The 23,892-nt window shown below is 41.6% G+C and overlaps 1 protein-coding gene across 1 annotated transcript in view; it reads left to right on the top strand.

Annotated features, from left to right (window-relative positions):
• schip1 (schwannomin interacting protein 1) overlaps positions 1-23,892 on the top strand; it is a 201,782-nt gene that overhangs the window by 6,698 nt on the left and 171,192 nt on the right. The window contains exons 3-4 of the mRNA XM_023406426.2: positions 114-200; positions 2,069-2,210. Coding sequence (XP_023262194.2) covers positions 2,094-2,210 — 117 coding nt within the window. The 5' untranslated portion in view covers positions 114-200; positions 2,069-2,093. The remainder of the gene's footprint in view (positions 1-113; positions 201-2,068; positions 2,211-23,892) is intronic.

The following is a 23,892-nucleotide window of genomic DNA, read 5'->3' as shown; positions in this document are numbered from 1 at the left end:
TCTGAAGTTTTACATTTGTGAATGTGTAACATACAGGATGAGTTGCAGACAGTGTGCACTGTTTTTGTTGTTGCATATTTCTATTAATCTGTCCTTTCTTGTTATTGTCGTAGAAGCCATCCTTGTAAGAGTGAGGAGGAGGATGATAATAGCCCTCATCGCCGTGAGCGACAACAGCATCTGGAGATCAAGGCTATTGTGTGAGCATCACCTGCGGCTTATTTGTGTATCTATGATTGTTTTTTTTTTTTTTCTTTTTCAAAAAAAAAAGTTCATTTTTAGCTTTGAGTATTAAACTGAATGTCACCCATGTTACCTATGACCTTAAAAGTGCATTATATTTGTTGTGTAGGAAAGATCAATACACATGTGGCTTTAATTCAATCTTACCTCTGATCAGGTTTCAGAGTCAGGGTCAAAGTGCACTTTTGAGTGCATGAACCCTCTCAGACTGCCATCTAACAACATTTTACTTAAACATGGACCCACGGTTTTCAAGGTGTAAGAGGGAAGGACAGCTCTCGCCTCAGGCTTTCACTTCCTTGAAAGTGGAGGATAGAGAAGAGAAAGCCAATGTTTCTGTGCGGACGTAACATGATTGGGGTGTGTAAAGGTGTGATGGAAAGACAAAATCCAGGATGAACCCACAGAAAATACGGAGGAACAGGAAGCTTAGAGAGCGAGGGATTGGAGAGATAGAAGGAGCAAAGCGAGCACAGAAGTGGAGAAAATAAGGATGGCAGAAGGAAGGGGGGGGCGGGGGGCGGGGGTATTGGTTTTGGAGCTAGGAGTTATGGCTTAATTCAATTTGTTCCATTTGGTTCAGCTGTCTCTCTGCTCCGCTGGAGGTGAATGTGTTTCTCCATCGGGTAATTGATCCTACACTCCACCCTGGACCTTGGCTTTGGGGTGACTACAGGGATGAAAGAGGGTGGAATGAGAGAGACAGAGAAAGCGGTCCGTGGAGGTTTAGAACGGGGATGAGATAGGTGGGGAGAGGTCGAGAAAATGTGTGAGCAAGATTTAAAGAGAAAAAATGTCAAAGCTGACTAAAAATACTGGGAAAATGTTTTTGAGAATGGCCATGTAGAAAAGGCAAGTAAACTCCCATCTATTGATATTTTCATTGTTTTATCAGAATAGAATACTCATGATGATAATTCAACAGCTGTATAGTGTTTATGTTATGGCCATCATTTTGAATTATTTTAACTAAGGTATGTAAGAAATTAAGCCGCTTGATGGTGGAACAGCCCATCTGAAAGGCGGTTTTATGGTCCCAAATAGGCCATCTACTGTATACTGCAAGGCAACTGCAGGACAGTCATTCCCCAATAATATGTCACCTCCCCTAACCCTTCAAGTTGATGTGTCCATCCATGTAATGTCAGGGGTCAGTAGGGAAATTATTAAAAGAAAATGGAAAGAAAAAAGCTAAAATAACAAATAAAAAAATGCAAATGAAATAGAAAAAAGTCCCAAAAAAGAAAAGGTGGAGCAGAAAAGATCAGAGAAAAAGGGATAAAACTGAAAGGCTAATGCGGCAAAATGTTTTAAGCAATTTATTCAAAAATAACTTTAACATGCCAGTGTCAGCGCTAACGTTAGCTGCAGTATCATTAACCGTCCACTGGCAGCAAATGAAGAGGAGGAAAGCATCTGGATGTTGGTCGAACGAGAGAAGAGCCGGGGGCAAGAAGAGCAAACCGCCGCCGACTGACAGGCTCACAGGTAGAGCAGCATGTGGTGACAGTGTTGACAGAGCGAGTGGTGATGATAACAGAGCTATCTGCAGACTTAGTGCTAGGAGAGCTAATGGAGCTAGGCCAGAGGGGTGTCATGATATGGAACCTGCCAAAAGTTATTTTGCGTGCCCCAAACCAAACAGTTGGATTAGCTCCTTGAATACCATGCAAACCGCAACACTAGGAATACACGTGTAAAAAGAGTGCCCAGTGCAAATTAGTGCAATTAAGCTTCATACATGCTGAATTCGGCCTTGTTGGTAACTTTTGTTATGAGATGCTGTTGTGACTGATATGCCCATCTTATCCCCTTATGTTCCCAGGATCCAGCGTGCCTGGCGTGCAAGCATGTCCCGCAGAGGGAGCTGGCAGGGGCAAGACAAGAACCATACCAGCCATCATCAGGGTGAGTCGGTGCCTTCAGAGAGCCACAAGGACCCTGTGATGACCACCAACATTTCAACGGTAAGACTGCATAAAGAAAATCAAACAGACAACCATATGGTGCGATATGAGAATGAGGCAGGTGGCGAAAGATGTAGACATCTTTGCGTTATCTGTTGCCTTGTGTGAGTGATCAGCTGTGATCTGTTGTTTCTGCTGAGAACCAAAAAGGAGTGGATGCATGGATGGATAGAGTAATAAAGAAGAGAGCAAAGGAGGGGATGAGGGAGGGGTGTTTACCTCTAGTGTCATCTGGGGGACCGCGGGGGTCTATTGGTGGAGGTGGATGGGATGCCAGCTGGCACAGTGCCCAGATCTGTAATTAGCCATTAATTAGGTAAATTTTCAAAGCTGGTTGATTGATTAATGAAGTGCCTCTGCCCTTGTCCTCCCCCGTCTCACCCCCCACCCCTCTCCTCACCGATTCCCTCTCCCGAGGGAGCGCGGGGAGAATTAAACAGTGCTCACAGGGCATGGCAGCCAAACAAAAGCCAGAGGAAAAAAAAACTGTATGAGCAGCAGATAAACAGTGAGAGGAGAAGGAGGGAGAAAGAATCAAAAAGTTGGGGGGGGAGGCAGTGACAAGGAGATGAATGCAGAGATGCGAAAAAAATGCCTTTAGACCGCTTCAAGTTCTTAAGTGACAGACAAGGCACAAACATACACACATGGACAGTCTGCTCTGCTGCTTTCTCATGGATGGATAGAGTCTGTTTTGGCTCTCACAGTGTAGTAATCACACTGAGACACACCAGCTATCTGCACAAGCCTGCCCACGCTTTTTACAGAAACCCAGCACAGAAAGATATGATGTCATGTCTGCATACTGACTAGTGTGTGTGTGTGTATGTGTGTGTGTGGGATGCATTTTTTTCCCCTTCTCTTTTTAAGAAGTGCTACAGGAAAGCAACATTCCCTTAGCAAACAGATGGGCTGGTGTCCTGGTGAGACTCTGTGAGTGTATATGTGTGTGTGCCTTGTTTTTAGGTTGTTTGTTCTGCTTGAAAGAGTTTGTTGTTCATTAGCACAGCAGCAAATGTCTTGCTAATTAGAAAGTTAGCGTGACTTAAAAACCAAGATGACAAAGAGCCCCCCCCATCTCTTCCCTCTTACTTTCTTTTTTCAACATCACTTTTATTTAAAACATAAATTTGCAATATTGAGACAATGAGAAGAATTCAGAAATGTATTTATATCTCCCTCCCATGCAACCCCTATAATGCAGTGGTTGCTTGATCAGCACCTGTGGCGGAAAGTAAATTTACTGTACTAATTTACTGTATTTTCATTTTGTGCTAATTTATATTGCTACTCCTACATTCATTTCCAAAGGGAAAAACTTTTATCTACACTACATTTATCTGACAGCTTACTTTGCGGAATAAGATTTTACAAGCAAAACATATGACACACTCTTATAGATGAAACTTCTCAACAGCGTATATCATAGTTAAAATGATTTCCATCTCAACCAGCTACAACAATCATATGCTACTTACACATTAATGAATTTTATTGCATCAAGTACTTTGACTTTTGATACTTTCAGTAAACGTTCCTAATAATACTTAAGTACTTTTCTACATTTTGAATGCATGACTTTTACATGAATTATTTTTATACTGCAGTATTGCAACTTTTACATAAAAGCTCCAAATACGTATTCCTCCATGTGTCAACACACATACCTGCAGTGCCGTAGCCACCAGTGTAATGTTGTTAACAATTTGTTTGTCCCATCACCTCCTTCTTTGCCATTTCATATTTCTCTGAGTTTGTCCTTATTGCAGCACTTGTCTCCGTGGTTGGGGTTGTTTTCCGGCACTGACTTAAAAGATAAAGTCAGCGAATAAAAGTCTCTTGTGTGCAGTAAACACCACGGATTACATGTTAGACTCTAACATAATTGGCTGCTGTTTGTTCTGCAAGATGTGCACATAAGTGATGTGCAGCTCGGCTCAGATGTCATCTGAATCTGCATGTATGCATAAATATTCCACCTGCCACCCACACGAGCAAATTATTTTCCACAATTTTAAGACCTGCACCTGATCACACATTAGCATTATTTCTCAGTGGGATATTACGCGTGATGATGTGCTAATATATTGCACTGAAGTTGGCTGAACAAACATTTATTTAAACTAAAAGTTGTAAATTTTTGGTAAAATGATAATCGCAACAGGTATTTCCACAATAGCCTGAATGCAGTCTGACATTTTTAATTGATGCTGTTCACATATTATATTTTCCTCATACATTATATATTAACCCCTGTAACCCATCCAGCCATATACCCAGTCTTGTTTGAGAAGAACGCTGGACAGGCACTGCCTTTTTCTCACTCTAGCTCCTTTACCCTCTCCACTCCCTTGCATCACTCCTTTTGCTTCCACCTCTGCCCTCAAAACCTTTTTGTTTTTTGTTTTTTTGTAACATATAGTATATCGCCTTTTCTCTCTCCCTCTCTCCCTCTCCATCTCTCAGGCTCTCGTCCTCTTTCTCTCTTTCTTTCCCTTTCTTCCTTCTCTGTCTTGCTCTCGTCGTCTGTCCTCATTCACACTGTATCACTCTTCTGTGGCCGTTGTGCTCTCTGAAGGACAGACATTCATCAGTGTAAGGCCAGAGTGCCACATTATGTCTGTGTGTGTGTGTGTGTGTGTGTGCGCGTTCGTGTGTGCGCGTTCATGTGAAGGACCTTGCAATGGCCTGGAGGGGGTGGGGGTGAGGGGTGGGGGCGTTCAAACATACTTCATGCATATTTCATTGAACTCTGATATTGAACAGTACACACACACACGCATAGGTAAGATGCTGCAGCACACACTAAGGTTTTTTCAGCCTCATCTGCTCTTACATAGAAAAACATCCTCAAATCGCACACTCCCTCTCACAACACCTCTTAGAATTCAACTCTGTTCATATCAGTGTCAGGCTGTGTCTCATGTCTGCTTATGTGCCTCTTCCATATATTGCAGTTGCATCCCCAGAAAGGGTTGGCTCAAGCCTGCTGTAACCTTAGACCTAAATGTATTATTTATACACCAAGGGGCCAGGCCCTACATGTCCTGCACTGGTCATTCCTGGCCCGTTGATAGTAAATCAATAGGTCTGACTGTTCTGACACTGCTGCGGTGTGTTGGCTGATCTGCTGGGGTTGCTCTGTAGATGACTATGAAAGAGGTTGGGTGTGGGGCTGTTTCAAAATGTAGCGTAGCAACACGGACAGTGTGTGAACATTTATAAGTTGCAGTGTTTCAGCACCTGAAAAAGTCATAATCAATAATGTTAGAAAACCACCCTCAGGTGGTTTTGTGAGATGAGAAATTTCTTACTCAGAGTAATAGTTTAAACCTTTGGGATATATGCCTATTTGATTTCTTGCCGAGAGTTAGATGAGAAGATTGATATGACATTGATGTCACATCTGTGTGTTCATGAGGCTGATACCCAGGAGACTGTTAGCTTAGCTTTGCATAAACACTGGAGCAGTAGGAAACCGCTAGCCTGGCTCTGTCCAGAGGTAAGAAAATCTGACTCCCAGCACCTCTAAAGCCCCGGAATTGTATGTTGTGTTTAAACTGTACAAAAACAAAGTGTATAAACATTTCTTACCGTCTCCTGGCTGTAGCTTCATACTTAGCATGCTGATATGAGAATGATATCAGCCTTGTAATCTAACTCTCCATCTACATCCCTTCATACAACTTAATATACTGACATTCACCAAAATGCTTAACATGTTTAAGGCAAGAAGCTTAAGGCAGCACTCATAGTAGTACAAATCATATATCTAAGTTACCTTCAGGTTAAACTTAACCTTCTGCATATCCACTGATCCAGGTGAATTTGAGGAAGATACCCAATAACTGACTGGCTGCAGTTTTGAATACAGATAAGCTCTTGGACACAGTAGAGAACCTAAACCAGCGAGGTCTAACAGATGCAGACCTGCAAGCTGTTATGGACACAAGAAGGTTTTGACGGTGCTTTTTATTAGCATAAATGTAGATCATTGTTTGCACAGTTTGCTCTGTACATAGCTTTGAAACTGCTGTTTTATAATGTGACGTGAATGTTTGCTTAAGTGAATAAATGTGAATTTGCATGTGAGTGGCCATATGTGCTGACTTTGTCTCTTTAGTGGATCCCCGTGATGCACAGCTGAGTGTGGTCCTCTGGGATGGTGGTGATGGTTTGATGAGTGTTATTCAGCGAGGCAACAAACCAGCGATCATAGCTAAAGGAGATGAGAATGACGATGAAATGCTTCAGTGCTGAGCCTGTCATTACAACAAAACTAATACTGCTGCTGGGCTGCCTGATCACAAATGAAATGATTTCAGTGATGGATAGTAAAGAGAAGGACTGTGAGTTGAAGAGGAAAAAAAAAAAAGGGAAAAAGAAAGTTGGATGTGAAATTTAGATGAAAACACATTACATCATCTATGCTTGGGTTGTGCTAATACAAGTTTGTGTGTTTGTGTCTTTTTTTTTTGCGAACAGTGTTTGTGGACATTGATCTGTTCCTATCTCTGTGACATGTTTGCACATTTCTTCCCTCCTTTTCTGGGGCCCAGGCAGGGGGAAAGTGTTAGCGTAAGCATTTCTGCTGCCTGCGTGGGAGATCATTCTCTCATCTCTCACCGCCAAGAATCTCACAAAGCGAAGTGACGGCTTCATCCATGCCTCCACCTCTACCCCCCTTTAAATCCTTTTTCCCACCCTCACTCTATGTCATCCCTCGCTTTCCCTCCCACTGCCTCTTGATGCAAACAGGCACATACCCACATCCGCTTTTACAAACACACACCAGTCCCTCGTTTCTGCAGACAGATGCTAACAGATTACTTGTTTTATTGGTGTCAGTTGGTGTCTCATTTGAAATGAATTTATATACCTCTGCCCCGGAGTTGACATCGATCGGGCTTAACTCATTTAATAGCCATGACATTTGCCTATTAGCTTATTTACTTTCAAAATAGGCCCAGGCTCAGCTGGCTTCCTGAGAGACAGTAACTCTCACATTTGTATCCGTTAGAGAAGAAAATGTGATTGCTGGTGTAAAATATAAACCCCAGAGGAATATACACACATAGACTCACACATACAAAAATTAACACTCATATATAAAGATGCATTTACTATATACTGCAAATTTCCAGGGTTTTTGTTTACTTGCACACATACAATCTCTTAATCATCCCTGTTTGTTTGTTTATTGTTGTCAAAAGCTGTTGATGCTGTTGATACTCAGCTCTTCCATTTTTTCCTGTTGTCACAAGTCACAATAATGTACTGTTATTCTAATATATTTATGAGTTATGTCATACTCTCTCATACTTTCTGTTTTTCTAATCTTCTCACTCACTAATTGAACTTTGCTAAACCTCTTAGCCGGCTAGCGATAGCTCAGCTTTTTTCAAATCATTTTTTTCAGAACAAAAGACACAAAAGTAACTAATAATAATAATAGCTTTCATTTCATCTTCATTCTGTGGGGTTATTATAAGTATCCTCCACAAATAAATCCCTTTTTCAAAACTAGCACAACTAGAAATCTTTCCTCTTGCCTGTCCAAGTATGTATGCTAAGCAACTGAACAGTGTCAGCCACAAGGACCTATTGTTTCTTTTTAATTGCTAACTTTTTTGGGGGGGGGGGGTGAAGCTGTTGTCGTCATTGAATCTCAACTAGACAAATATTTCACCTCAAAATCCTTTCAGTGGCTTAATGTGCATAATTCTGAAATCTGAACAATAGAAAGAACTGCAAAGTAGTCAAAATGAAATGGTAATTGATTTCTGTTGAAAGACTCTGACAAGTTTGTAGGTTGGTGTGTAAAGCATGATTGTTGGATTGAAGGAATTATTGCTGCAGAAATGTACATTGTGCATCTGAGCCATGGCAGCACAATAATTACACCCCACACAATATTTTTTAGCCTGCCTTTCTGAGATTCCGAAGTTATTTTTGATAACGCCTTTTGATTTTTTTTTTTTTTTTTAGCAATTGAAAATCTACATAGCTATACTGTAGCTACCCCATCACACAAGCTCATGCCTAGAAAGCGATACTACAAAATAGCCATTGATTTTGTAAAAGCCCATTGGGAAGATATCTCAGCGATTTATCATGGCTATACGGTAGAGAGGGAAAACGAGGAGAGGAGAGAGCTCATGTCTCCTGGAGGTGGAGAGATAACGATGGATGGCTAAAAAGCTGAAAAGATGAGGTGAGAGAATAGAGAGATGTGGTGGATTTTGGAGATTATGAGGATAATAACTCTGCATTAGAGCCTCCATGAACCTACTTTTGTGTGGGTGTGAGATTGAAAGTATGCGCAGGTACTGGTGTGTGTGTGTGTCAGAATGTCTCATTTCTTCTTCATCACAGTCTCCGTCCAAACCGTCCAAAGACTAATGTTGACTATAATAAGTGGACCTGCAAAGATGCACACACTTACATGCTCACATCAGCTCATGTACACAAATATAAAGACACTAACAGTCTTCAGAGGCACATTAAGAGCATCTTATGACCCCTCTGAAAAAAATCAATAAAAGCTGTTACACAAATGGAGAAGAGCTGACAAGTGAAAAAGAGCAGAGGGCAAGATAGATCTTGATCAAGATACAGGGGGGAGATAGGAAGAATATGGAGTGAAAAGGGAGTGAGCATTTCAGCTCATCTTAGTCTTCTCACCTAATGTCGTTTACTGTTGTTTTTGTGAGCACAGGATCCTGAGTCACTTGATTGGAAATTTACAGCAGCCTGTGTGTGTGATGAGAGGGAGAGGGTTTACAGCTGGTGTATGGGGATTTGAATGGATGCTGTAGCTCACTGCAAACTCCCTCTGAGCTTTTAATTGGTTATTTATCTAGAAAACATGCCATTTAGCTGACATTACTTAAACTAAACAAGCATATAGCAGCATGCAGACATGCATGTGACACATATATACACATACACACTATAACAAAACATAAATCTGCTGGAAGCATCTCCCAACCATCTGCAGCTGTAATAACAATCTGGTACCTAAGGCTATATGCTCGACTGTTCTATTACAGCACACTTCTCTGCGCACACACTTTTCCTCCAGTTATCTCCTCTCTCTCTCTCTCACTCTCTCGCTCTCCATTCTGCAGCCCCCAGTTTTTGTCTCCCCATCCTTTCTTCCACTATCTCTTTCAGTCCTCCCGCTTTCTCACCCCCACTTACTCCCTTCCTCTTACACACAGGGCTTGTCCCCGTCTTTAGCCCATCTCATACGCAGATTGGCTCGGTCCTCATGGCCAGTGAGTCTGCCATAATGAGATCCCTGGAGGAGAGCGGAGTAGCGTAAAGACAGGAGGGCAGCAGAAGAGAGGAGAAGAGTTGGGGGTTGATCTCCTCTCTGACCTGCCTCAGATAGGAAACCTCTGGAATAGTTCACCCCCCTCTAATTCTCCCTCTCACTATCATTACCCCCCACCCCCCACCCCCATGTTCATCAGCTACCATAACTGTCCATTAAACAGATCAGAGGCATTATAATCCCCCTCTGACAGCATCCTTGCTGTTTGTACAGTACACTTGGTGGAGACAGGAATTGGTAGCTATCCGCAGAGAGGAGAGGGAATAAATGTTGTAGAGTAAAATCAAAAGCATGCATATATATAAGAGGAGGCTGGGGACAGCAATGGAGGAAGGGAGAAAATGAAGTCCAAGATGTAAATTGCATGTTATATCTCATATACTGTGCAGCCGGTCCATGTGGTATTCACTTCTTCTCTTCTGATCTGTTCGTGGGCACATTGCTTGTCGCCTAACCGCAAGCCTTAGAGAGAGGAAGCTCATAAAACGATGCTGCAGAATACACTTTCTGCACCTGTGTTTTCTTGTTTTCCAGCCACAGAGCTCAACTTTCATTGTTCTATTTCAATAAAATGTTGTATGAGTCTTAGCTTCAGTAAATACCATCCACAGATTAACCACCAACTATAAGGAGAAATAAGTGATGAGTTATTGTTGGATTAGAGACACCTCCCTGATATCTTAAAGTCCAGGCTGTGACAGTTGGCTGCTATAAGGCTCATTATCCTGTGCACTAATGGAGAGGAAAACTACTTATCACTGGTCTAACAATGTATTAACAGTTTAAGCAGGAGTTGGATAAAAGGGCCTTTTAATGAAATGTTTTCTGGGCATTTAAGGACATGTTGTTTCTGTGGTGGTTACTCCTACCGAAATGTGCAGTTTTCCTCATTTACTTAATCAAGCAATCTGTCTGTCTTTACCCCTGGTCCTCCATCTCTTCTATCTCTGAGGTGCGTTTACGATCTGGAAAGTCATTATACTAAATAAGCATGCAAATCAGTATTTCAGTAGCCAATGTGATGGTGTGTCAGCTGCAGGATCCCTTGCTGTAGCAACCCACTGATCTTTTATTTTTGCGCAGTGGACTGTTACTTTGTCTTTTTTTTTTTTTTTTTTTTTCAAAGGGATTTGGTGGGTTTCCTGTAGTTACCATCAAAGCTGTCACCACCAGAATTGGTTTCTGAATACATTTGAGACTGGAATTAGACAATGCCGTTGCAAAGTCATGCATCATTTGATTTCCATAATGCTAAGTAGTTGGACACAAGTTACGGTAGATTTGTGCGGCAGCAGGTCTTGACATGAGCTCCTCAGAGTTTGCTTTATGATCCAGCTTTGTAGCTGCAGGGCTCAGTCAATTCGGTCGATGTTTCCCAAACCAAGATCTCATATTGAAAACTGACCTTGTGAGAATTAGGACGGCTTCTGCAAAGCTGACCTTTAGCCATTCATCCCTGTTTTTTATGTGCGTGTGCGCTCTTGTATTGAAGTGTGAATTTGTAACATTGGATACGAGCGTTACGTATGCTGGTGGAGGCTTTGGAGGTGTCCTGTGGGTGGATTTCTCACAGGCACATTTGATCTCTGTCTGCCCTTTCTCATGTCTTTTTGATCTGGGAGTCAGGGATGAAGGGAGAAGGTGTTGTCCTCTAGTTTGATGCACGTAATGAGTATCTATTCTTTAGTGCATCACAAAGAAAACAACAAACTAAAAGAGTGAAAAGATGGGCTGCATGCCAGGCCTTTCTCTAATGCAGTCCATGTGTACATGTCAGTGACTAAAAACTGTGTTAGTGCTGTCAGATGTGAGTTTGCTTGCTGGAGAATCTTCTCAGCCAAGAGCCATTGCTTTGAAGTTGTTCCTTTGTCTATAATAGATTGTTGAATCTTTGAAGCCACTATAAAAGCACTTGTATTTGCATATGCATTTAGATCTGAACTGTAGAGGGTACTATATAGGCACGTGCATGTGTTCTCCAGTGTTTGTGTGTGTGTGTCACGTGCACCCACATACAGATCACCTTTCTAGTTGCCCCTCTGGCAGTTTAAACAATGGCCCAATGAGTCCTCATAATCTTCTACCATCACCATAGTAACAGTGAACTTGCTTAGGATGTCCTTATGTACTTATGCAAATGACGTCCTGCAGTTCTCTGTCAATCACAATCTTAAACATATTGTAAAAATTCAGCCAAGCAAACAAGAAATGTATTAAGGGTAACTTAAGTTAAGCAAAGAAGAACATAGTAGGTCAGTAATCAGTAGTGAAGTGTGGGTGTTCGGTGCAAGGAGAAAAGTGCTAAACTAAACTACCTGTAACGTGAACCAAGACCTTAACTAAAAAACAAAAACCAAATTGGGTGCCTGAACGGCACCAGCCTTACAGAAAACAGAGAGAGGGAGCCATCTCGAAACCATCCAGTTCATACAGCCTCCGAACAGGTTAAGCCAGTCTTTCGATGACGTGGGAATGGTCAGGCAATCAGGAAGAACCTAAAAAGAGGGAAGCAAGGACAGGCCAAAACAAATACTGTCATGTGGCCCAGATGCTACTCATCCCCCATTCAAGGGCTCCTTGATTTGTGCTGGCCACTGATGTTTAACCTTTAACTGTTTTACTCCCCTGGTCAGTTTGCACCACCTTTGGGATTGCAAAAGGTTTTCATAAAGGAAGTCAACGCCTTCAGTTGGGTTTAATAGAGAACAAGGGGAAAACAGCAGGATAGAGAGTACTTTTACACATCACTGTCAATAAATTGACTGTAAGGTGTGTCCAACTGGGAAAAGAGACTGGGGTACAGCCAGAACATGCTGGTGGGATTATATATATATATATATATATATATATATATATAGCATCTGGCCTGGGAATTTGCTGTGATCCCCCAGAGGGAGCTGGAGGAAGTGGTTAGGGAGAAGATTGTCTGGGCTACTTTTCTTAGTCTGCTACCATCATGACCTAGTATCACAGTATTGTAATAACTTTTGGACTCTTGAACCATGTGATCGTCACCAGTTGTCTTGAATAAATCAACCTGATCTCCCCATGCTAAACACATAGCTCGGTAACCCTCTGCATGAGGCAGTTTTGAAAAGCCTGATCAGTAATGGCAAACAGGAAACACTCTTGGTCTGTAGCCACTGTTTATGGTTAATGACTACTCGTGAGTTACTGATCTATCACTGCAAAATAATGGTGTGTGTCTGTGTGTGTGCGAGGGGGAGAGGTTTACGATACTGTTTACAGTAAAACATTTAGTTTAAAGTATGATATCATGCACCAACTCCAAACGTTCCTCCTCCTACACTCACTTAGCAGATGCTATTTCCTGCCACAGAGTGAACAGAGAATGAGAGAGCAGAATTAGTGTCAAACTCAAAATACCAAGACACTGATGGGAGTGGCAGAAAGAGGAAGAGAGAAAATCATTTTTCTGAGTGGTATCTACAGTGACGGCTGAAGAGTGAGCCAAATCTCATGTCTCCTTATTAAGAAACCAATTATATTGTACATCTATCATCACACTATAAAACCTTTAATTGTCCCATATTTTACACTTTTATAGTATTTAAAATTTTGATAAGAAGATATATTTGTGGTTTTAAGTACCAAAAACCATCTCAGTGTGGTTTTACATCTCTCACACTTTTCTCTGGAGCTCTAACAAGAACAGGATGTTTTGTGTCTGTCTGACTGCTGAGCCTGATGACTGTTTTCTAAGGGACACACAACCAGGCCAAACACAGTAAAGGGCCGTCCACACCAAGGAAACTATAATGAGAACTACAACGATAGCGATGTGGGTGTCCACGCTGATTAATGATAATCTTCTGTAGACAGTCGCACCAGCTGTGTTGGAGCACCAAAATGGATGTTGAAGACCTGTACGCTGCACTTAAAAGAATTTCCCATACCTTTTAATAAGCTTACATAAAAGAAGTAGCCAGAAACGGCAGATACAAGTGCTCGATTTAGCTTTTATTTGTCATCATTCTTATTAATAAAAATGTGAACAAATTAGAAAACAGTTGAAAAGTAGCCGCTGCTATCCTGCACAGACAGTCTATTTTAGCACCGGAGGGAGGGAGAGGGAGAGAGAGAGAGAGAGGTGCTGTTGATTTAGTAAGTACGCTACACTTCATTGCAAATAGAATGGCTCGATTTAATGGATACTAGGTTGCAGCTTGTAGTCGACCTTACTACGGTAGGAGAGAGGCATTGTTTGTATCATAGATCTCAAAGACAACAGAACCTTACCATTTCTTAACCCAAGCATGAAGTTGAATTTGTAGAATTTTCTCATCCTGTAAATGAGCCATATTCCTCAATTTATTCTTTTTTTTAACGTGAGAGGGGCGGAATATGTGTCAAAAGACAGCCATCTTTGGCGTTTGCTTCATAAGCAACACCAAAGACAATTAACAGAGCTGAAAGAAAGCAGACTCAGCTGACAGAGTCTCACTTCAAGCAGCACCTGTCTGACTGTGGACTAGCAGCTGAACAAAGGAGCATCACAGCACTGAAGACACAGTTGGAAAAAGGCACACTGTGACCTGCTCAACTGGTCTTCAAAATGGACAAATGGGCAGAGCATAATCTGAAGCAGCAAAGCACCAAGTCAGCGCACAAAGATTGTTTCTGCAACTTCAGAAGGATCATGAAGATTTGGAGAAGTGCATAGCCAAACTCCAGGCCGATGTGAACGATACTGAGGATGCTGAACAACAGCAGCACGAGAAGGTCTATGCTTTGACAAAGGGCATCGTGCATCTCATTGCAGCAGGAACAATTGACTGACCGGCACGACGAGCCAGCAGAGAGGCAGGGTACGGTCACTGTTATGTCAGAGGTGCAGGTGCAGCAACAACAGGACCCGTGGGAGGCTGCCAAAGTTCTCCTGTGCGAAATACAGCAGACATCAAAGAAAACCCAGTGCTCGAGGAGGCCCTCAGAATAAAAAAATGTGACAGTGGTCCTGGAACTGAAGACTGAGCTTCGCAAAAAGAACTTCGCTGTGGAAGAGGCACAATTAAAAGTAGGTCAACCAGAGAAAGATCTGCTGAAGATGAATGAGATGAGAAAGCTCGGGAGGAGACAGAAAAAGCAAGTCCTCTATATCGTTCAGCTGGAGCACTTGGAAAAGGTGAATGCGGAAGTTACAGAAAGCAGAGGAGCAGCAGTGGGTCCCTCTGAAACACTGGCAGGAGAAGAGGGCTTTTCTCCAGAAAGCAATTGAAGGGTTCCAGCAAATCCTGAAGGAGAAGCAGCATGAGTGGTGTGAGAGGAAAGGTGACCTGGTTCTCCAGGACGGATGACCTTGAGTGCAGAATGAAGCAAATGTTGGACAAAAAAGTCCAAAAAAGAGGAAAGGCTAGCCAGGCTCTTCACATGCTTTGGTTCCAAATGAATGGCAAAGTTTAGTTGAGGGGGATCCTGTGGCTTTTAATTTGTGTGAAAACCCATGCATATAAAAACCAGGTGCATGTGCGGGATACTAATTATGATAATACTATTATAATCACATAATCACTGCTGAAATCAGCCAAACAGGCGGGCAAATTCAGTCTGAAATGCTCCAGTATTTCAGGAAAAGCACATTTTAGCCACTGGTCTCTAATATTACTATCCGTGGAAAGGCTATGCAATGATATATTGGCCTCTCGACATTTCTGTCTTGTGGCCTGCTAGCTCTGCAATGGAACGAACGCTCGGTGTTGTGTTGGTAATAAACATTCTGGGGGCTTGGCTGAGGGCGGTGCCTGTTTAGCAGTGACATCACAAAATGATTTAGCACCTACACCTGCTTTACAGTCATAAAAGACATGTAAACCTCACTTCCCACAGTATGGGAAATTAAATATCTCAATATTACTGTAAGATTTATGATTTTAAATGACTTTTGAGTTGAGCATAAATTGCTGTTGTACGTTTTCATGCTTATTAATCCAAAGTTTGATTTCCTTATTGCACATGTATTTTCACATTTATGGAGGATTACTCAAATAAACTTTATAATGAATGAATGCAAGTTTATTCTTGAGGCAGAAACATTTTTAATTTCTACTTTTAGTATTTGCTTCTTGCTCAGATGTGATTGTGTATTGTGTACTATTTCAAACTACTGTACAGCGCATAACAGTGCCTTAGATACAGATTTCCACTGTTGGAGTTCTAGCAATGAGGGCTGTAACTAATGATCACACTCGTTATTGATCAATATCTTGTATCTTTTTAAGTAATTTAGTCAGTAAATGTCAGCCAAGGATTAAAATGTCCGTTGCAATTTTTCTGAGCCCAAGGTGAAGTCTGCACATTGCTTGTTTTGTCTGACCAAAAAAAAAAAAAGAAACATTGAATATACACTGATATAAAACAGAAAAAAAAACAAATCCTAGTTCTAATCAACTAATATTTGGCTTTTTTACTTGATTGATGACTTAGACAGTGAATAGATTGTTCGAATAGTTGTCTCTTCACTTTCTGTCAAGCAACTAATAGATTAGTTGATTTGTTGTTTCAGCGTTAGTGTACACAGAATACTTAATGCACTGTGTCACATGTGTCTTTAAACCTACATGTGTTTTAGCTGCTCATCTTCTCATTGCTCCTCATCTCTTCATTCACACTGTGAGTACTCACCTTTCTCAGGCTCCAACACTGAGATCTGGTAGAAAACTATACAGTAAGCGGGGGTATGTATCGCATATGCTTGTTAGACAGCGCGAGAAAGAGATGAAATATCATGCAGGGCCACCACTTTTTCTGCAGTTATTGTTTAAGCACAAAAAATGTACATGATACATCATTAAATATATTCAGTGAGTAGTTGGCTCAGAGTCATAAGAGACTTGGTTGGCAGATGGATGAGGAGATAAAATTCTTAGGTGAAGAATGGGGATATGAATCTGTAAAACTGTAATATGTAGCTTTCAGGAAGAAAAATGACTCATAAAATAATTTCACTATATCCAATTTATGGCCACACTGAAGCTTTTAAGTGAGGCAACAACGAGTGTGTTATACTTATTAAATACAGTAGGACGGTAGCACCATTACAGCATAGCAGCTAATTACTAACCCCAGATGGCATTCTGGGGATCCAATTTTTCCTCTGGTTAAGTTTTATTTACTCTGCAGTAGAGACAGTTAGTAATTGGTGCAGTGGTTAACCATCTCTACTGGCGGCAGCACAGAAAGTCCATTTAAAATACAAGAAGACAGAGGAAGAATTAGTGGGCTTCCAAGTTCAGTTTTAATTATCTCTCATTTCACAATCTCTGCATCTTTTTACATCTCTCCCTCTCTCACACTCTGTGTGTTGACTGTTAATTGGCTTGTCTGTCACCCCAAAAATACTTCTCTCTTTGTTGCGTGAGGCATATAAATATCCACTTTCTTTTAGCCTCAGTCTTTCTTCCTTGTCCCTTGTTCGGCTTACGTAAAATCACAGACAGTGTACAGCAGTTTGCTGCAAAACGAGATACTGTTGTTTGTCAAAAGTGACATCTGATCTTACAAAACGACTGGATTCACACCTGAAGAAATTTTAAGGTGTTTTTTAAAGAAGTAGTAACCTAGAATAAAATCACGCTTGAAAAACTTGTAGACATACCATGTCTACCAACTCAGCTCTTTCTCTTTCTCTTTATTCTCTAATTTTTCTTTTTCCTCTCTACGCTTCAACCAAAAAAGTATGAGCCCTTATTAAATCATTTCTGGTGCCTTGTGCACCGATCACAGGGGCACTGCTGGACAAGGTCAGAATACTGATATATGGAGCACCGAAAGACAGACAGACAGACATATTTTTTGCAGGGTATAGAGCTCAGACAGCATGAGGAGAGCAGACTGTGATTTCATTTGTTCTCAAATGGAGTCTGAATGTCAATACTGCTATGTCTGCACCAACAAAAGCACTAATTACCTCCTTTTTACCTGTGATTAGGTGTGTGTGATCTCCTAAAACATTCCATTTCATCTCTTAGAACTCTTTAAAGACCACCTCCGATGAAAATCAAGTTTTTAACCTTGTTAACACTTCCATATGGTGTTTTTTTTTTTTTTTTTTTTTTTTTAAAGAAATACCATGAGCAAAATAAGCAAGTCAACACTATGACTGTGTATTTCTACCTTGGAACTGCAGTGAATCAATGACAGTCTCATAAAAAGCTTCAGACAGCCAGGGTTTCATATGTCATATGCGGGGACAGGAGCGGCCAAAATAAACCTGAGTACAGAGACCAAGAGGTTGCATTAGCACAACCACTTATACAAAGTCAGCCACTGGCTGACAAACAAGCTAACAAACAACATACACGAGTAACTATCTACTGTTCTGATACGTCTTCTCGTTGCTGATTTTGATGCACAATAAACTCCTCACTTCTCAGCAAACTCTCACGCTAACCATCTTGATGGGCACTGCTCTTTCACCTGCCAGCCCAGAGAAAGCAGTGGTGGTGGTGATTGATTTTTTTTTTTCTTTTTATGTGGGATATTTGTTAAACTAAGTATTAATTATAACAGAGGATTATTACATAGTCAGAAACATGTCTGGAGAGGAACTTTAATATCAACTCTACCCTTGCCATTCTGTCTCTGACACAAATAAGACGACTTCATACACACTTAGATGCCCCTCAGTGTCTCATCATGTCAAATGAGACTGACGTGTCAAGATTAGTTCTAAAAGTAAAACAAGTGACATGAAGGATACAGAGAGGATACAGGGAGCTTTATTTGAACTAATTATCAGTTGCCCTAGAGGTGGCACTACAGAGCTTGTTCTACTGCATTTTAAAGTCTATCCATAAAGGAATAGTTTAGAATTTTGGGAAATACGCTTGCTCCCTTTTCTTGCTGACAGTTGGATGATAAGATTGACACTGCTCTCGTGTCTGTATGGTAAATGTGTAACTACCAACAGCAGCTAGTTAGCATAGCTTTGCACAAACGCTTTTGTTTGATTCTGTCACCCTGGCCATCTCAGAATGTAACAAAATCCAGTTACCAGCACCTCTAAAGAAGCACCAATTTACATGTTATATCTTGTTTGTTTAATCCTTACAAAAACCAACGCTAACCATGCTAGTAATAGTGTCATGTTTACAGTACAGACATGAGAGTGGTATCAATCTTCTTATCTAACTCTCAGCAAAAGGCAAAACAACACATATTTCTCAAAATGTCAAATTATTCCTTTAGTGTCCTCGCTTCAGCTGAGCTCATTTGTGATAATAGTGAGCCAATAAACAGGAACGCAAACCACCCTCATCTACATCAATGACCAGCAGACAGCATGAATGAAGTTAAGAGCATCAAAAATCACGTCTGTAATTTTTCTGTCTGTTTAGCCAAACACACTTGAGCTAAATCAAGATAATTCAGCAGCCTGTTTGAAGGAGCTTGTCTGTACCAGTGACAGGAGGGCTTTTGGCTGTAGTAGCACGTGTAGAGGCTCTGTAATGGTTATATTTAGCTCCTTATCTCCTAGACGGCTCTCTGAGCACACAGTCGACCGGCACAACAGCCTATTCTGGTGAGAACTGTGGAAACCGGGAACACTTAATGCCACTCTGGCCCAGACAAAACTATAGCCTCAATAATAATATTGTGTTTGGCCAAAAAAAAATTGCTCTGCATTTCTTGCCATTGTGTGTATAATGACAGTTTTCTTTTTGCAGTGGTTGTCAGTTTTATTTTACAACAGCCACACCGGTACAATAAGAAATACATATTTCCCTCATTTTCCCTCATTTCTCCTCTTCCGTCACTTTTTCAGTTCCTGTGTGTTTTCTCCTCACCTGTATTGTCTCTTTACCTTCTTTCATTCTCTCCCAGAGCTTGTTTCCCTCAGTAATCTGTCTGGCAGAATGAGAGTTGGAAAGAGGGTATGCGTTTTTTTGTGACAGTGTGTGATGTTCCTACTGATCCCTCCGAGTGTTTGAAGCTGCATTACATCAGACTCTCCATCCTGCCTCCAAAGCCCGTCTGTCATTGTGTAGCCTATCTGTGTGTGTGAAGAGGAATAGTGGTGAGCCGAGGCATTGATTTTCCCATACATCCTGTATAAATATGAGAAACACATACAAGAATTTTTACTCACATATACCCACGGGATTGCAGATAGGCAAAACGCAATGCATGAATGCATGGCTATTACTTACAGGTGTGAGCGCAGTGCTGAAGAGGACATCAGTATATTCTGCTCCTGCTTAAAATACTGGGGCTTTCTCCTCTGCATTATAGATGAGGAAGCTGTGAACAGCTTGTTTGCTTTATAAATTAAGTTTTTCTCTCCTCTCTCTCTCTCTCTCTCTTCTCTCTCTCTCTCTCTCTCTCTCTCTCTCTCTCTCTCTGCCTCGGTTTCTCCCTGAGAGTTGTTGCATGGTGGCTTTTTACACCTCAAGATGAGCCAAAGCCTGTGCATGTCAGGGTACGTTTGTGTTTTTCTGCATGTTTACACACGTGTCCACAAGTGAAAGAGGGCTCTCTGCTGGTATTTGGTGTGAGCAGCTCTCATCTTTAATGCATGCTGCCCTGTGTATATGGAAGCAACACCATCTAAGCTAGAGGCTTTCCTGCTGGTTAGCCTCTAGCAGATTGTAGCTAGTCACTAAGCACACATGTACTCACACAAAATTCCTATATAAGACTCTTCAGTGCAGCTGCACTATCACAGCTGAACACTGAACCGTTGTGAAGTGCTTTAAGATACACTAGGCTGTACTGAAGTCAGGGGTCAAACCAAAGACACAATGGTCTTTAAGGCTTAAAATATGTGTGAGGACACCTTGACGTGGCCCTAAGCTTTCACACTGAGCCGTGCTGGTTGCTACTTCATCATCAAATATTAGGTCCATGTGGGCTCTAGCCCCGGAAATCTGAACTCTAGGGTTCAACAATCCCTTCAGGACCCTGGGTAATGTCAACAACATTCTGTCTGTATCCACCTTCCACCACTGGCTTGTCTCACTCTGTCTCTATTTCCATCTCTGACACTCCCCACAGATCACAAGATGTCACACAAAGATAAAGAAAATGAGGATGGGAAAATAGGTAACGAAGAGTGTTGTTGTTTTTTTTGTTTTTTTTTATGCTTATTGTCAGGAACAATGATCAGAGACATTGTGCATGTTTCCTTTTATGTCCCTGTTTTGGTTTATGTTGGAACAGAAAACTATATTCTGAATTAACAACATTAGACATACAACAAACAGCAGAGCCATTTGAGTGACATTTATTCACAGTAAATTAAATGTTATAAGTATGTACAGTTTTTCTGTGCAGTGTCTGTTACTTAAAGCAGTAGTTTGGTTCTGTTTTTTTTCCCCTGCACTCGTATAGTCCAACACACACATGCTGAGTGGTGGGATTATCTTATCTCAGCTCAGTTACTGGATGTCTATTGGATCCAGTAGTAGCGCCAGTCTGGGTTTGTTGAATTCCCCAAAAACCAACTGAACTTTTATTTAAATTAAAACTACACTGCACAAGCTCAGCTAGAGACATCCTCCACTCCACTGTGGAACTGCACGCAGCAGCCCACTGTGGAATATTGAATTGGCTATCTTATCTGATTTCCTACATAGACTGTGGCATATACAGCCTACAAAATCAGATAGACGTAGTCCCTTATGTTATACTGAAAGAGAGAGATTGGTGTGGTGTTTCCATCTTTCAGCCTTTCTGTCTGCTGACTCTCGTCTGTGTCTGGCTGTGTTACTCTGCTCAGCCTTTGCTGAGGTCTGGGTGGGTGGATCAGGGGTTCTCACACTTTTGTATAACCTTTAGTCAGGCTGGACACTGCTGCTTTTTCCATTCTTCTGGTTTAATTTTCTCTGGTCAGACTTTGACTGCGCTGGGTGGGAGGCCATTGATTCCCAGAGAGACAAAGAGGAAGGCGGAGGGAAGACAACAGAGTTGCTTCACAGTTGCAAAGTGGGTCCAAAAGTCTGAGACCACTTTCCTGTGGTCTCTGACTTTTGGATCCCTCTGTGTCTGCTTCGGTTTTCCAATAAAGACTTGTTGATCTGTTACACCACAAAAACAAATGAGGGCATTTCCTGTCTGCTCGGCTGGATGGCAGTGATTGTTGCTGTGAATGCCTCTGGACTTGTCTCTATCTTGGGCTGAGGCTGATCTCTAACCTTGACTGCTCACAGGCACACCCTATGAACACACACTCACACAAAGGCATACCATGGTCTATGGGATCCAGAGAACATTATTATGGTGTGTGATGTCTCTCTCTTGGAGGACTCTCTCATGCCCTAGACAGCCTATTCCCACATCAGGCACCCTGACTACCCTGAATGTCAAGGAGAAATGACTTATCAGTCTCCCATCCATCTCTTTGTCTCCCTCTCTCACCATCATTCCCATGTTCATGCCGTCCGTCACTGTGGCCCCCAGGAGGGCAGCTAGCCAGAGGTCAGACGTGCCTCCTCTCCTTCTCGGTTCCTATCCAACTTTCTGCCCTCCCTGCCCAGTGGGACAGAGGGGTACAGACTGACATTTATCTTCACGGGAATGGAATATGCTTTCAGCCTGGGAAATGGCTTTTTGTCCATGCATTTGTAGTGTGTGTGTGTGTGTGCGTGCGTGCGTGTGTGTGCGTGTGTGCGTGTGTGCGTGTGTGCGTGTGCGTGTGTGTGTGTGTAGATGTACCCTTTGGCACTGAATAGAATCATCTTTGCAGCTTGTTCACTAATGGTGGTAAAATTTTCAACACTGAACTGCTTCTAAAATGTTAGTGGGGAAAGTAAATGAACTCCACTGTGAAAATCAACCAAGGATCAGAGTCGTAAATTACCAAATATGGCTTTAAAGGGCCTGTGACTTAGAAGAGGCAGAACTCTCTGAGGTGGATATCTCAAAACTGAGGACTATGAGATCATTTTGTCATACATACACACACATTTCAAGGTCATGTGTGTACTTTGTAATTTGGGTGAACTGACCCCTCCATAGTCACTCCAGGAGGAACAAAGCTAATTCTGGTCTTGCAGCTTGTTTGATTGTTTGGAACAAATGTATTGTGAAGCATGAAACTCAAATCTGTCACAGGATGCAAATAATCATTTTCACACATTATTTAGCTTTAAGATGATGGAGCTAGAGACAGCTTATGCCCAAACAAATATCCGCTGGGTGAAGGTTTGGGGTTAGCAAAAAGCTGTTATGATTTTACTCGTAGCCAGTTTGAGTCTGCTCATCTATTCGACTGAAGATAAGCATGAAGGTTCATTCTCGACCTTGGAAATAGTTTGACTAAAACAAACCCAGCTCAAAGTCCACTTATTAGCTTTTTTTCTTAAGTTTTAAGACTTCTGTAGGGTATTGAACAATTATTTTCATTATCAGTGACTATTATTTTTTTCATTAGAAAATAGTGTAAAAACACCTGTCACAGTTTCTTCTTTTTCTTTGTCGTCTTGTTTTTTTTTTTGTTGTTGCTCCAAATAAAAGATATTAATTCACGTCAAAGAGAAAAACAGCAGATTCTCACTTTTGACTTAGTAGTTCACTTAAATGAGTGATTGATTTTCAGAATTGCTGCCAGCTAATTTCCTGCTTAGTCAATTAATTAACTAATCGTTTTACCTTTATTCTATGCCTATTTAAAATGAATGAGAGAGAGAGAGAGGGACTGAGAGAGCACAAGAGAGACTGGGTCAGTATAAAAACCAATGACGGATACTTAACTTTATTTGGTCCTTGTTTACCCATTTACTAATTTAAAAAGAAAATGGATGAACCTCTTACGGCCTCACACAGATTGCTTGCTGAATGATGAAATGTCATTGGCCAACATCTTCAAAGCGTCTCAAATTTAGCATAGGACCCTCGCCCCAGATGCAGTCACATCTCAGACCACAGACCTTCTCACAGCAGGGAGGCGACCAGGGCCAGCCAGATGTGCATTATGATTATTTGACCTGAGCCTCTGGAAGAAAAAACAGTCTCTAACTGTGTGAGCAGCCTTGATTATGTTTATGTTAATGTGAAAATTTCATAGTTGCCTCTTATCTGTATCCTTACGTGTGTGTAAAGTATGTTCAGTAATGTGCGGCAGAGCTTGGCCACGCTGTGATAACACAATGACTGTTCATCTTATCAAAGGTTACCCACAGCGCTGCTCTCAGACCAGCAGATGGTAAAGTCGCCCATCTACTGCAGATATCGCATTTAACTGCTGCAACACACACACAAACACACCACAGTTGCTGCCCTTTTTTTCTCGGGGGGGTTGTGTTATGGGCTGATTGAGATTCTGGACCCAGCTTCTGCACTCATTGCTTTTATCAGTGGACTTTTATCCCCCCCCCACCCCCCACC

The sequence above is a fragment of the Seriola lalandi genome, unplaced genomic scaffold (assembly GCF_002814215.2).
Source record: "Seriola lalandi dorsalis isolate HSWRI2012SDOR001 ecotype SW California unplaced genomic scaffold, Sedor1 jcf7180002054308, whole genome shotgun sequence".
NCBI classification, from domain to species: Eukaryota; Metazoa; Chordata; class Actinopteri; order Carangiformes; family Carangidae; genus Seriola; species Seriola lalandi.
The sequence above is the reverse complement of the archived record's forward strand: the minus strand, read 5'-3'. Positions and strand labels throughout refer to the sequence as shown.